General features: G+C 40.3%; 2 protein-coding genes across 2 annotated transcripts; both read right to left on the bottom strand.

Moving 5' to 3' along the window:
- Positions 1-584: 584 nt before the first annotated feature.
- On the bottom strand, positions 585-7,682 carry LOC146616889 (heat shock protein HSP 90-alpha). The gene is made up of 11 exons (XM_085373262.1): positions 7,527-7,682; positions 6,332-6,481; positions 5,800-6,166; positions 5,576-5,709; positions 2,898-3,215; positions 2,597-2,762; positions 2,293-2,483; positions 1,929-2,076; positions 1,550-1,818; positions 1,125-1,458; positions 585-1,026 (listed from the first exon to the last, which is right to left on the bottom strand). Exons 2-11 carry the CDS (start codon positions 6,479-6,481, stop codon positions 914-916), a joined length of 2,190 nt encoding a protein of 729 aa, XP_085229388.1. The 5' UTR covers positions 7,527-7,682; the 3' UTR covers positions 585-913.
- A 428-nt stretch (positions 7,683-8,110) lies between these two features.
- Positions 8,111-12,574, bottom strand: hsp90aa1.1 (heat shock protein 90, alpha (cytosolic), class A member 1, tandem duplicate 1). The gene is made up of 11 exons (XM_085373263.1): positions 12,317-12,574; positions 11,351-11,500; positions 10,866-11,232; positions 10,644-10,777; positions 10,220-10,525; positions 9,968-10,133; positions 9,652-9,842; positions 9,388-9,535; positions 9,026-9,294; positions 8,577-8,910; positions 8,111-8,479 (listed from the first exon to the last, which is right to left on the bottom strand). Exons 2-11 carry the CDS (start codon positions 11,498-11,500, stop codon positions 8,370-8,372), a joined length of 2,175 nt encoding a protein of 724 aa, XP_085229389.1. The 5' UTR covers positions 12,317-12,574; the 3' UTR covers positions 8,111-8,369.
- Between the last annotated feature and the right edge of the window lie 1,732 nt (positions 12,575-14,306).

Below are 14,306 nucleotides of genomic sequence, written 5' to 3'. Positions count from 1 at the left end.
GGAGAAACTAAAAAGGCAACTGGAGAGCAAACAATCTGCCCAAGGGCAATGCTTCATTCATATGAAGCAAAGAAAAAAAAGGGGTGGTTCTTCTCTTTCTTTCACTCTATGTTTAAGCAAGCATTGGTTTGGTAGCTTATGATTCATAAACAGTTTTGACTTCACTGGTTTTAAATGAAAACAGTATACTTCAAACATGGAAATTACAATGTCACATCATCACTTTATATTTATCAAGATATAAATTTCTGTCAAATGATGGATAAAGAATGTCTTTAAAAAATCCTGGTGAGAAAAAAAAAAAGGTTCTAAAATAATGTTTGTACTTCATTTGAGCTGAATTAAGAAACCCTTTTGACATTGTTCTCAACAAGTAGAAAGCTAAGTCTAAAGCAGTTCTTCGACTACAAGTGAACACTAAGTTTCATTGATTTTCTCGATAGATAGAAAGATAGATAGACAGATAGACAGAGTGGACAGGTTAACCCACCTGTCCAATCTAAAAATGCAGCATACTATACATAAAACACGAGACTTGTGTTCACTCATCAGTAACAATGACCAAATAGCTTAACATGGTAAACCTTTATTAATGGTTTTTGCACCGTTTCAAATAACAGTATCGTGTTTTGTTATATTTACAATAAAGAACAAACTTTGGAATGTCAAATACAAAAAGAACAAATGCATCAATACAACTCAATACAAAAACAAAAATAACAATCTGAAAACTCTAAACATCTAAAGGAATGACTGAACTGCATGTGGTCAACGCAAGTGGAAATAAAGTTACGATGGTCATCAAAAGTGTTTAGGAACAGACATTCCAGGCTCATTTACAACATTTAACATTAATTTTTTTTTTATAACATTAGTTTTGTTTTTTTAAATCTAAACAGGAAATGGAAGCTGATTAGTCCACCTCTTCCATCCTAGATGTGTCATCATCTTCCCCTTCAAGAGGGGGCATGTCCTCAGTGGGTGCAGAGGTGTTATCGTCAGATGTCACATCATCTTCATCAATACCTGGAAGGAAAATAGGAGCAGATCAGTCAGCAAAGCAGGGTTAACTCATTTACTGGCAAACATACCACCAAAAGATACAAGATTTAACAGATACTCACCAAGACCTAGTTTGATCATTCTGTAGATGCGGTTGGAGTGGGTCTGTGGGTCATCCAGTGTGAATCCTGAGGAGAGCAGGGCGGTCTCGAAAAGAAGGATGACCAGATCTTTCACAGACTTGTCATTCTTATCGGCCTCTGCCTTCTGCCTCAAGGTCTCCATGATTGGGTGGTCAGGATTGATCTCAAGGTGCTTCTTTGCTGCCATGTATCCCATGGTGGAGTTATCCCTCAGCGCCTGAGCCTTCATGATCCTCTCCATGTTGGCCGTCCATCCATATGTGCTGGTGACAATGCAGCAAGGGGAAGAAACTAGGCGGTTGGAGACTGTGACCTGCAGAGGAAAACAAAAGCCACCGGTATCAATCAGTTGAACAAGAAAACAAATTCCGTTGTTATATTGTCATTTGGTTTCATCAGCTTACCTTTTCAACCTTCTTCTCCAAGATATCCTTCATGATTTTGCATAGGTTCTCAAACTGAGATTTCTTCTCCTCCTGCTTCTTCTTCTCCTCCTCATCCTCAGGCAGCTCCAGGCCTTCCTTGGTTACTGAAACCAAGTTCTTGCCCTCAAACTCCTTCAGCTGCTGGACACAGTACTCGTCGATGGGCTCAATCATGTAGATGACCTCCAGGCCAGCTTTGCGAAGACGCTCCACAAAGGCAGAGTTGGCAACCTGGTCTTTGGTCTCACCTGAAATGCAGGCATGATAATGTTGTTCATTCATGCCATATTGCCCACATGAGACAAGTTTTGTTTGCCGAACGCATGCTTTTGATTGGCAGTTTTAAAAGTGTCCTCACCAGTGATGTAGTAGATGTGTTTCTGGTTGTCCTTCATACGTGTGACATAGTCCTTCAGGGACACCATCTCATCTCCAGAGGCTGATGTGTAGTACCGCAGAAGCTCAGAAAGCTTCTTCCTGTTCTGGGAGTCCTCATGGATGCCAAGCTGTAATAAGGAAAACAGTCAACTGTTATCAACAGTGCAGATTTATTCAGCTGAATGTGCAAAAAAAAATTGCAGGCGCTACCACTGGCTGCATTCAATTGTTGTTAAGCTACTTTATAATATTCATACTGCTAGAGCTAAATTATTCAAGCAAAAGAATTAAAGACAAGATCTGGTAACCTTGCACCTCACTCAGTCAAGGCTGTGGATACTGACCTTGATGTTCTTGGAGAACTGCTCGTAGTACTTCTTGTAGTTGTCCTTGTCCTCAGCCAGTTCTGTGAAAAGCTCCAGGCACTTCTTGACCAGGTTCTTGCGGATGACCTTCAGGATCTTGCTCTGCTGCAGCATCTCTCTGGAGATGTTCAGTGGCAGGTCCTCAGAGTCCACCACACCCTTGATGAAATCTGATAGGAAGCAGAAAGGAAACTGTTAAAACTCTAAAGATTCCATTGTGTCATTTTCATTATGATAATTCTATTATTGTTAGGGAAATTGTAATCCACACTTTAATACTCACTGAGATACTCTGGGATGAGCTCCTCGCAGTTGTCCATGATGAAGACTCTGCGCACGTACAGCTTGATGTTGTTCTTCTTCTTCTTGTTCTCAAAGAGGTCGAAAGGAGCACGCCGAGGCACGAAGAGCAGGGCACGGAATTCAAGCTGACCCTCTACTGAGAAGTGCTGTTAGGCAAAAAAATAAAAATTAAAAATTAAAGTGATTATATATTGGACTACATTATATCAGACATAATTTTCCTCCTATAAAGTACTGCTACATTTTTAGGTATTTTTAAAATAACATCTCAAAAGCCCAACCTTAACAGCCAAGTGGTCCTCCCAGTCATTGGTGAGACTCTTGTAGAACTCTCCATATTCCTCATTCGTGATGTCATCTGGGTTTCGGGTCCACAGGGGTTTGGTCTTGTTCAATTCTTCCTGGTCAATGTACTTTTCCTTGATCTTCTTCTTCTTCTTCTTTTTGTCCGACTTGTCATGGTCATGTTCTTCATCTGATCCAACATCCTCAATCTCAGGTTTGTCCTCATCCTTCTCCTCATCTTTCTCCTTCTCCTCCTTCTCTTTCTCCTCCTCTGCCTCGTCGTCACTCACCTCCTTGTCCCTCTCTTTCTCCACCTGAAGGAAAATACATTTGGTCACACACTAAAGAATTTCCCTACACCTTAGCCTTAGGCATAGCTGGACAGGCCATCAGGCATACAGGGCATTTGCTTGGTGGGCCGATGGTGATTTTTCGTTTTTATGGGCCGATGATTTTTTTATTTATTTTTTTTATTTTTAAATAACAGTATAAACAATGAAAGGTGATGGATTGGCCAGATGCTGGCAGATGTGTAAAAAGAACTCAGTTGTTTGGTGGTGGCTATGGCGGAGCTGCCACAAGAGGCCAGGTGGATGAGGGAAAGGGGAGGCAGGAGGAGCAGAGACCCGAGGCGGCCGCCCGTCCGAGTGTCAGGTGAACTGAACTTCAGGTAAGAAGTTATGACCTGCAGTCTATCTGGATCAGATATAATCCAAGTTTAGGTGGAGTTTATTTTCGTTGTGCTGAGTTTTTACCGTCAGTTACAATAACTTGTACTGCGTACTAGCTAGCATGACGGAGTTTCTACAGCTGAGTGGGTGCTATGTTACTGATAGTGAACTTTATTCTATTCATAAGGTTAGTTAGTAGAGTTGCCAACCGTCCCCTGAAAAATGGAATTGTCCCGTATTCAGAGAAAATATCACGCGTTTCGTATTGAGCTGAAAAGGAACAGTTTATCCCGGACTTCAGCTAGAATGGAAAAAGACACAAAGCTGGAGTTTTTCTGTCTTTACGCTGTCAGCTGTCTCTTCAGCTACCTTCACACTGCAGGTCTTAATGCTCAATTCCGATTTTTTGATCAAATCCGATTTTTTTTGTCTGCTCGTTCACACTACAAATAAAATGCGACAGCGAACGCGCTCTAGTGTGAACGTTCAAAGTGGCCCGCATGCGCAAAAGAAGATGTCACACACAACGCGCTCTGTTTAGACACAGAGCAAACAATATCGTTTGACTGATGGCCCTTAATATAAAGACTTCGGACTTCATGTTTCCCAATTTTTGCTTTAAGTTATTTTGTTATTTCCATAATAATGTAAATAACTTAATCATTATCCTTATTGCTGTTTTAGAGGAGCGGTGCTTCAAGGGATAGTTGCAGATTTCTGTCAGAATCTGAAGATTATGCAGTACAAATAAAATGTTCACGTTTCTCCAACGTTGTCTTCCCAGCAGTTTCACCGGATGGCCAGGAAGCGTTCGCGATGTCTTATCGGGCGCTTCTCCGGCACTGATAATTGGCGTCTGTCTTGTGTCAGTGACGTAAAAGACGGATTTAATGTGACTTGACCGTTCACACAGCAGTCGCTTTCTGAAACATCGGATGTGTATCGGATTCAGTACCACATATGAAAGTGACCCAGATCGGATTTGAAAATATCGGATTTGTGCCGTTCACACTGTCATACCATGATCGGATATGGGTCGCATAGGGTCAAAAAAATAAAAAAAATAAAAAAAAATATCGGATTTGATGCGCTTTCGCCTGCAGTGTGAACGTAGCCTTCTTCTCTCATTCAATCTTGAAACTGATCAATGATCAGCTGATCGGCTCTCTTGCTTGTTTATCGCCCACTTTGCGCCAGAAAGAGGAAACCAGCAGATGTCGCACTAAGCAACAGCAGCATGTTTAAGCTTGATCAGCTGTTGTTAGAATTTATTTAATATTAATTTCTAGTATCAGCTGATGTTTGCTGGAGTCACAGCTGTAAAAGCTGCTGGTCATTATGTCGGTTTGGTTATCTGGGGAGAGGGAAGCATGAAGTTGAAACCAGGAGATGTCCTTACTGAATCATCAGAGCTGAACAGGTGATGGAGAAACAGGTTTACCTTTTAGGTGACATGAATGAGTTGAAGTTATGAACTGTTTCTGAGAGACAAATAACACCAGGTTCCTTTTCTAAGTAGCTGACAGCTGGTAACTGTGCAGGGGCGGGTCTAGCAAAGCTTTGCCAGGGGCCCAGGTGGGGCATTAACAGGGAGAGGGGGGCACAAAGAAATACTTTTCTTTCTTATTCTCATTTAAAATATCTAGCTTTTATTAAATAATTATCTGAATCTTACAACCAAAGTTTTTATCTGATGTACAACGTATTGAAATCATACATATACCAACAAGACAGTGTACATCACTGTCACAACAGCGTTTGTTTTCATTCAAAGGCTTTATGGTTTTTCCTATAATACCTGGTGGGCCGGTCTGTAGTCAAAATGCCCGGGCCAATTTTTTGTCCCAATCCAGCCCTGGCCTTAGGGAGTCACTATTTTATAATATCAGTGTTTCCGAGATTAATTGAGCAACTTTCTCAGAAGTCTTAAGTGCAGAAGCTATCTGCAATAGTTACAAATTTAATTCTTCTATGGGATCATTAAATATGACTTAAGTACTTACAAATAGCGTAATAGGGTAGCCAATGAACTGTGAGTGCTTCTTAACAATCTCTTTGACCCTTCGCTCTTCAAGGTATTCTGTCTGGTCTTCTTTGAGGTGCAGGATCACTTTAGTTCCACGTCCCAGTGGTTCAGCTGTAGAGGAAGACTATAGGTCAGTATACTTTATAACCACTGGGTTAAATGATTAATAATTCACTTCAAATTCGGGGTTATATCACTTACAGTTGTCTACTTTAACTGTGAATGAGCCACCAGCAGATGATTCCCAGGCGTACTGCTCGTCATCGTTGTGCTTGGTAATGACTGTCACCTTCTCGGCTACCAGGTAGGCAGAGTAGAAACCCACACCGAACTGACCGATCATGGAAATGTCAGCTCCAGCCTGCAGAGCTTCCATGAACGCTTTGGTGCCGGACTTTGCAATTGTGCCCAAGTTGTTGATCAGGTCGGCTTTGGTCATGCCAATACCTGTGTCAACTAGGGTTAGAGTACGCTCCTCTTTGTTGGGAATGATCTCAATTTTGAGGTCTTTGCCAGTTTCCAGCTTGGAAGGATCTGTGAGACTCTCATAGCGGATTTTGTCCAGTGCCTGACAGAGCAAAACAAAATGTTAATTGTTTAAACAAATTCCAGAATTTATTCTGTATTGATAATAATATAATTAAATTTCTTAAGGGAAAAAAAGCATGTAATTTAATTAATTAATTTTTTTAAATAATAAACACAGCAACACAGACTAATATTGAAAACCTACATCTGAGGAGTTGGAAATAAGTTCCCTAAGGAAGATCTCTTTGTTGGAATAGAAAGTGTTGATGATCAGGGACATAAGCTGAGCAATCTCAGCCTGGAATGCGAAGGTCTCTGCCTCCTCCTCCATTGGTTGGTCATGCATTTCAGGCATCTGAGTGAAGACGGAGAACAAATATTGTTTTTTAGAAAACACATTGACTAAAGTGACTGGAACACAATATAAAATACTATTTTTATGACACTAAATGTTTGCATCCCAGCAATGTACACTTGAAAAACACTGCCAATCCTTCTTATGTAAGATGTTGCAGTTACAGCTTATCCTTATTAAGTAGCCTCGATGTTACATTAAGGAATTAACAGCAGTCAAACGAAAGCAAATTCTCTGTAGATGTGTAGTATATAGTGACTTTCCCGGGTTTCTTTCTTGCTTACTTTCATAATTTTGTATTAAAAAGGTACAAGGACCTTTTTTTTCCCCTTCTTGGACTGTGAATTTAATCTCTGCTTGGTTATTGGCTAATCAGATTAACACGTGGCTTGAATTGCATATCCGTGTCAGCAGAAATGACTCCACCTGCTGGTTTCCCAGGTGAAGTGCAGGTTTCTAGAAGGTACGAGGAGGCAAGAAGAACTCTCTAGCAGTTTCCATAGGAATCAAAAGCTCCGCCTCTCATACAGCTGACGAGATTAAAGGAATGCACACTCTGTACCTACTGATTTTGCACTGAATTAAAACCTGGTACAAGGATAAGGTGGCCCAAAAATCTTGCAGAAATTTTAGCACAGGAAATTTGATTAAGGTTCAAACAGTTAAACCCCTGCTTAACATAACACCTTCCTCCCAAATGCATCACTAAAGCATCCTGCCATGTGGCTACTGTCCCGCAGGTTTGAATTCTGAAATGAGGCACAATAGGAATCAAATTCTTATTACCGTTTATGAAGCTGACATTAATATTCTCAGAGCAGATATTAATACTTTTTAAATCAGTTTTTAAAGACCAAGTGCTGTAACTAGACTTCACCCTTTCTTCACTTTAGCTTCACTTTTTATCCAGACATGACAAAAATGTCAGCTTTGTTTATAAATTAATGTCAAATAAGCTAACATTTAGTACTATTAAATCTGAATTTCAGGGAGTGTAATATTTTCGTATCCCAAATGTCTGTGGTAAGGCTGTTAATGTATTTACCTTGGTTTGCAGTGTGCCAAAACCTCCTGAGGAAGATGTGTAGAGATCCTTCCTTATTCACAGGTTCGTTGACTGCTAATGCTCCTACGGAAACTGGTGTAACGGTGCGGTTTTTATACCCTCTATGACCATTCGAGAAATCCTCCTGACACAAGCTTCCAGAACCGTCTGGAATCCTCCTGCTCGGTGGTGGCCACTCACTGGCCCGGTGGCCTGTCAATCATGGTGCGTGTACATGCCTCTCTGCCTTTCTTGGCAGAAGGAGGCGGGATTAAGGGAGGGGTCGCTGAGCCTAATGAGTAAGGCATGTGAGAGCAGAAACTAAAATGAACCATGCTGTATTCACTGAAAACTCCAGAATACATGATAAATCAAACGATGTAATTGATAAATGTAAGCCAGCTGTATAATGCGCTTCTCTAATACAACTTTTCACCTTTCAGTATTATTGTTTGCAGGAATCACTTTTTTTTTTTTTTTTATTGTCACATCAAGCAAGAACAAGTGATAAAATAAAGTGCAGTAGATCAATAAAAAGTGACAGGTGTCATTTTTAAAATATATTTTATTACAAATTTGATTGCTTTTCATAAAAAATGTTACAAAAGAGATACAAGTCAAACCCCCAGTGACTCAATAATACTCTTAGTGATTGTCAGAAGTTTTACAAGTGGCTGATACAATATAAACTAAAGCCACTGTGGTCTGTATTAATTCCATCAACTTTTTCTGACTAGCACATTGTTTACTAACAGAAATTCTGCTAAAAAATAATGTACATTTAAATTAGGAACATAAATTACAAAAATAAAAATGAAAGCCAGAAAAAGTCTAGTAAATAATTTAGTCAACTTCCTCCATTCTTGATGTGTCATCGTCGCCTTCCAAGACTGGCATATCTTCATCAGTGGGCTGAATTATGTCTTCAACTGCAGAATCATCATCATCAATTCCTGTGTATAGAAATACAGCCATTAAAAAACAAATTCCTCAATTAATGTATAATAACCTAACTACTACCTGAATGTTTAAAGGAAAAGATATACATACCAAGACCAAGTTTGATCATTCTGTAGATGCGGTTAGCATGTGTCTGTGGGTCTTCCAGTGTGAATCCTGAGGAGAGCAGAGCGGTCTCGAACAGGAGAATGACCAGGTCCTTCACAGCTTTGTCGTTCTTGTCAGCCTCTGCCTTCTCCCTCAAGGTCTCAATGATTGGATGCGAGGGATTAATCTCAAGGTGCTTCTTTGCAGTCATGTAGCCCAAGGTGGAGTTGTCTCTCAGTGCCTGAGACTTCATGATCCTCTCCATGTTTGCCGTCCATCCATAGGTGCTGGTGACAATGCAGCAAGGGGAAGCAACCAAACGGTTCGAAACCACAACCTGTCAGGATAGAAATTCAGTATTTTTAGTATGTTTGAACACAGTCAAGCCAACTTCCCATCCCTAACAATGTTAACTAAAATAACTGTATCATTTTCTGAAGGAGAAAAATTACCTTTTCAATCTTCTTGTCAAGGATGTCCTTCATGATCTTGCAGAGGTCCTCAAACTTAGTCTTGAGCTCTTCCTGCTTCTTCTTCTCCTCCTCATCCTCAGGCAGCTCCAGGCCTTCCTTGGTTACTGAAACCAAGTTCTTGCCATCATACTCCTTCAGCTGCTGGACACAGTACTCATCGATGGGCTCAATCATGTAGATGACCTCCAGGCCAGCTTTGCGAAGACGCTCCACAAAGGCAGAGTTGGCAACCTGGTCTTTGGTCTCACCTGTTAAAGTTATTTCAATATGGTGTTTAATGAACTTAAACTACTGGGGAATACTTGAAAACAAAGGAAAATAAACCACACTGAATAACTTACCAGTGATGTAGTAGATGTGCTTCTGGTTATCCTTCATACGAGAGACATAGTCCTTGAGGGAAACCATTTCATCTCCAGAGGCTGAGGTGTAGTAGCGGAGCAGCTCAGACAGTTTCTTCCTGTTCTGGGAGTCTTCATGGATTCCAAGCTAAACATAAAAAAACAGCGTGTCATTTCGTGGTATTAAAATCCATGCAAGATGATTGGTATCAGACATTTTTTCTGAAGTTTTAGAGTTGAAGAAATTCAGATGGATGAACCTACCTTGATGTTCTTGGAGAACTGCTCATAGAACTTCTTGTAGTTGTCCTTGTCCTCAGCCAGTTCTGAGAAAAGCTCCATGCACTTCTTGACCAGGTTCTTGCGGATGACCTTCAGGATCTTGCTCTGCTGCAGCATCTCTCTGGAGATGTTCAGTGGCAGGTCCTCAGAGTCCACCACACCCTTGATGAAATCTGAGTAGGGAAAATAAACTGGTCAGCTTCCCAAAGCCAGGAGTTGAGTTCCAAAAACAATTACTAATAACTATGAATTTTGAGAGAATGCGTCAAGATTTATGCGTTACTTCATTGTTACTTACTGAGGTATTCTGGGATCAGTTCTTCACAGTTGTCCATGATGAAGACCCTGCGCACATAAAGCTTGATGTTGTTTCTCTTTCTCTTGTTTTCAAAGAGGTCAAATGCAGCTCTTCTGGGTACAAAGAGCAAGGCGCGGAACTCCAGCTGGCCTTCCACTGAGAAATGCTGCGGGGGTAGATATGTATTAATTAGCATAACATTATTGCAACTGGTGTTGGTAAATATGATCATCACAAGAAGATTTAGCTTACCTTCACAGCCAGGTGGTCCTCCCAGTCATTGGTAAGACTCTTGTAGAACTCGCCATACTCTTCATTGGTGATGTCATCAGGGTTACGGGTCCAGATAGGCTTGGTCTTGTTGAGCTCCTGGGCATCAATGTACTTCTCCTTGACCTTCTTCTTCCTCTTGTTCTTGCCATCCTTTGTATCTTCATCCTCATCAGAGCCAACGTCCTCAATCTTAGGTTTGTCCTTGTCCTCAGCAGCCTCCTTCTCAACCTCCTCTTCCTTTTCTCCCTCCTCCAGGTCTACTTCCTTCTCTCTTGTCTTCTCCACCTTAAATATGCAAAGGCATATTTACATTTTGCTTTGCCATGCCATTATCACAGTCAATGTGTGGTTATTATCAAGTATTGATTGAATAATTGTTCTTACTGTGTAATTAAAAACTTACAAAAAGTGTGATGGGATAGCCAATGAACTGTGAGTGCTTCTTCACAACTTCTTTGACGCGTTTCTCCTCGCAGTACTCTGTCTGGTCTTCCTTGAGGTGAAGGATCACTTTTGTGCCTCTGCCAATTGGCTCTCCTAAAATCAACAACAAAATTAGAACCGTGGCAGACAGGGTTAAAATGACTGATTCAATTGTTCTGTAAATGAGGGGACTAAGACATACCTGTATCAGGCCTGACTGTGAATGAGCCTCCAGCTGCAGACTCCCACACATACTGCTCGTCATCGTTGTGCTTGGTAATGACTGTCACCTTCTCAGCTACCAGGTAGGCAGAGTAAAAACCCACACCAAACTGACCGATCATGGAGATATCAGCCCCAGCTTGCAGAGCCTCCATGAAAGCCTTGGTGCCGGACTTTGCGATTGTGCCCAGGTTGTTGATCAGGTCAGCTTTGGTCATGCCGATACCTGTGTCAAGGAGGGTCAGGGTGCGAGCATGCAGATCAGGCCTGATTTCAATCTTCAGGTCCTTGCAGGACTCAAGTTTGGTGGGATCCGTCAAGCTTTCATATCTGATTTTATCCAAGGCCTGCCGAGAATAGATAACTCAATTAAAATACTTTTTTTTGGCAAAAAATATAAGGGCTTGTTTTACATTAAAAAAAAAAAAAAGGAAAACATGATGCGGAAGTGTTTATTTCCCTTACATCTGAGGAGTTGGAGATGAGCTCCCTAAGGAAGATCTCTTTATTTGAGTAGAAAGTGTTGATAATAAGGGACATCAGCTGAGCAATTTCAGCCTGGAAGGCAAAGGTCTCCACCTCCTCCTCCATAATGTGTGCAGAGCTCTCAGGCATCTAAAGGGGGAGAACATATTGGGTAACATTTTTCAGAAAAACAAAATTGAAATTGTACCTCTATATTTTTTGTGTTTTCAAATAATTATATTTTCACCTGTAGTTTAAATTTATTTACTCTGAACTTCTTCGGTTACGTTTTTCTCAGGCAGCCACATGGCCTGCTGATACGCACATGTTCCTTCTGTCAATCAGAGAACTGGCATTTTGGGGGGGGGGGGGGGGGGGGGGGGCTAATGCTACTGCATATATTTTTTAGGCCTTCTAAGAACATTTCATAGATTAAACAAAAGCTTTAATCCAGAATCAATAATTCCTTTACAGTTTACTAAGCTAAGATGCAAATGTGCTGCATCAGCTGTTAGAATAGATTCTGAGAAGCCATTGGTCCCATACTTGGGTCACCTTGCTTGCCATGTGCTTCATGCCTGTAACAGTCCTACTTAGACACTGATAGAAAAGCACATACACTATACCATTCTGATTCTAACCGATAGTAAAGGTTAAAGTTAATTACATTATATCACAAAAGCACCCAATATACTGTAAAAAGAAAAAGTTGTTTTAAATTTTCTAATTCTTACCTTGAATTCTAATTCATACCTTGAATATAATCTTTATTTTTTGTTACTTTGTATAGTTAAATCAATCACTGAGCTTGATTTCTCTTCTTCAAGAGCTTCAAGTGTGTGCTTGGCTGCTGCTCCTGTGAGCAGTAAGTGTCTTGTGAATTAAATCACTCACTTTACATAAAACCGTGCAAGCACCCAGTATACTCTAAAATTGAAATGATTGTTGCATTGATTCCATTCTTACCTTAGATTTAATCTTTGTCTTCTGTCACCTTTAGTAGACAAATGTATCACTGAGCTTGATTTCTCTTCTTGGAGAACTTCAAGTGTGTGCTTCTCTGCTGCTCCTGTGGGCAGTAAGTCTCTCTTGGTTGTGTTCTAGTGAGCGTCTTCTGACTCTATGCAGACCACACGACATGACAACGTGTTTTTATACTTACGGGATGGTTTCTCGAAGCTCCCATTCAGAAGCTTCCAGATTGTATGTTCACTACAGTCAGGGGGGTGCTGAGGAATGGTCTGGAAGGGGGTTGCGATTGGGACATTGGCGCTCTAAAGTTGGTGTGCCCTTATAGGGTTGCAGAGTCACAAGGAGTGCCTGTCAGTCACAATGAGAGCTTCGCTGATAGCTTGTATAGCTGTTAGACAGCATAACCCAGCACCACAGCTGTGCATTGCCTTTGCCATCAGCAGCTGCCATGGTGCCCCACTGCACCCACATATGCTCATATTTAAAGCCATTTGGGATGCTGTTTGCAACTTGCTGTCCATTCACAGTTTAGATTAGGCATGTTAAATTCATTTCATTGTGGGACACATACAGCCCACTTTGATCTTCAGTGGGCTGGACCAGAGAAAGACATTTACCTAAACATTTAATCCCTGAGATGTCTTTAATGCAATTTTAACAGTGTGTCTCAATTTTTCCACATCACAAACACATTTAAAATGGACTTCTTGTAAAAGAAAAGAAAAGAAAAGAAAAGAAAACTAATAAAAGAAAAAACAAAAAAAACAAAAAAAAAAACCAAAACAAATTTATATAGTATATCACAGAAACAGGAACTTTTCTGCAATTTAATTGTTTATCTATTACTTAACTACTTTCGTATAATATGAATGGCTATGGGGGAGATTTTTATCAATAGGAAAAGTTGTAAAAACTAATGAAAATACAGTCAAAAGTTCAAAATCTGTGTACTCATTCACATTTCACAATCAGAGTGGTGTCTTTACTGGGCTGGGCCTGGTTTAGCTCATACCTTCATACACTTCTGAATTTGTTCTGGGCTATTAATAAATTTATTGATTAATACATTCACCAAACAGAAACCCATATGCTGCCTTATTTACACATCTATATATGCATATTGTCAGAGTTTAGATTACCTTTTCTTTATTTGCATAATGCATATTGCAGACCAACTTACTAGGAATGTCTAGAACTTTCCATTTAATTTCCTGATTTTCATTTGTGGATTGCAAACAGAATATGCCATCCAAAGTATTTGGTGATAGAGAGAGACTTATAGTGAAGCAAACTGAATTTTGACTATGCTCTGTGGCCATTGGCCAAACTTAAATTCTCGCAGAAATCATAAGCTTCCCTATAACACATTAATATGTGTATGCAAAGACACAGTGTGTTGATGAGAGCTTGTGATGGTTTAGCAAGAGGTTGCAAAAACCCATTCATCCCATAACACTTGGAATAGGCTGCACTTACATGTAAAAAATAATTAAAGTCAGACTTGTGTAAGACAGACGACTAGAATACTCTGGTCCGATCTGAGCGGTAATGGCTTTACTTACCAGAGGAGGGCAGTGTATCGCACTTTCTAGGGATCAGTTACATAATCTAAATGTTTCCAGCTGGTAGCAGACGTTACTAGAAGCTGAATACTCATGTACCTCAGTGTAAACTGATGAAAGAGAGAAGCCAAATTTCTCGGTGTTCCACTATTCTGTTTGAGTAAGACAGTGAGTCAGTCCTTTTTTTAATGAAATGGAAGAATGAGAATAATAGCAATGTTTCTGGAACTTAGTGCCAGAAGGTAGTTTTTACATCCTGGGATGGTTCTTACTTTGGTGCTTTGATTACAGAAGTGACCATGAGTTTCAGTCTTGGTTTTCTGTTTCAGAACTTTCTGTCTTTGCCTTGACTATGGAAGATTTTATTGCACAGAGAGATTTTCCCCCTTTGTTTTTATTTACTAATAATATTTATTTTTGTT

Source organism: Diplotaxodon limnothrissa, linkage group LG15, assembly GCF_057381915.1.
Source record: "Diplotaxodon limnothrissa isolate DT_005_m linkage group LG15, D_limnothrissa_male_GT1.1, whole genome shotgun sequence".
NCBI lineage: Eukaryota > Metazoa > Chordata > Actinopteri > Cichliformes > Cichlidae > Diplotaxodon > Diplotaxodon limnothrissa.
The sequence above is the reverse complement of the archived record's forward strand: the minus strand, read 5'-3'. Positions and strand labels throughout refer to the sequence as shown.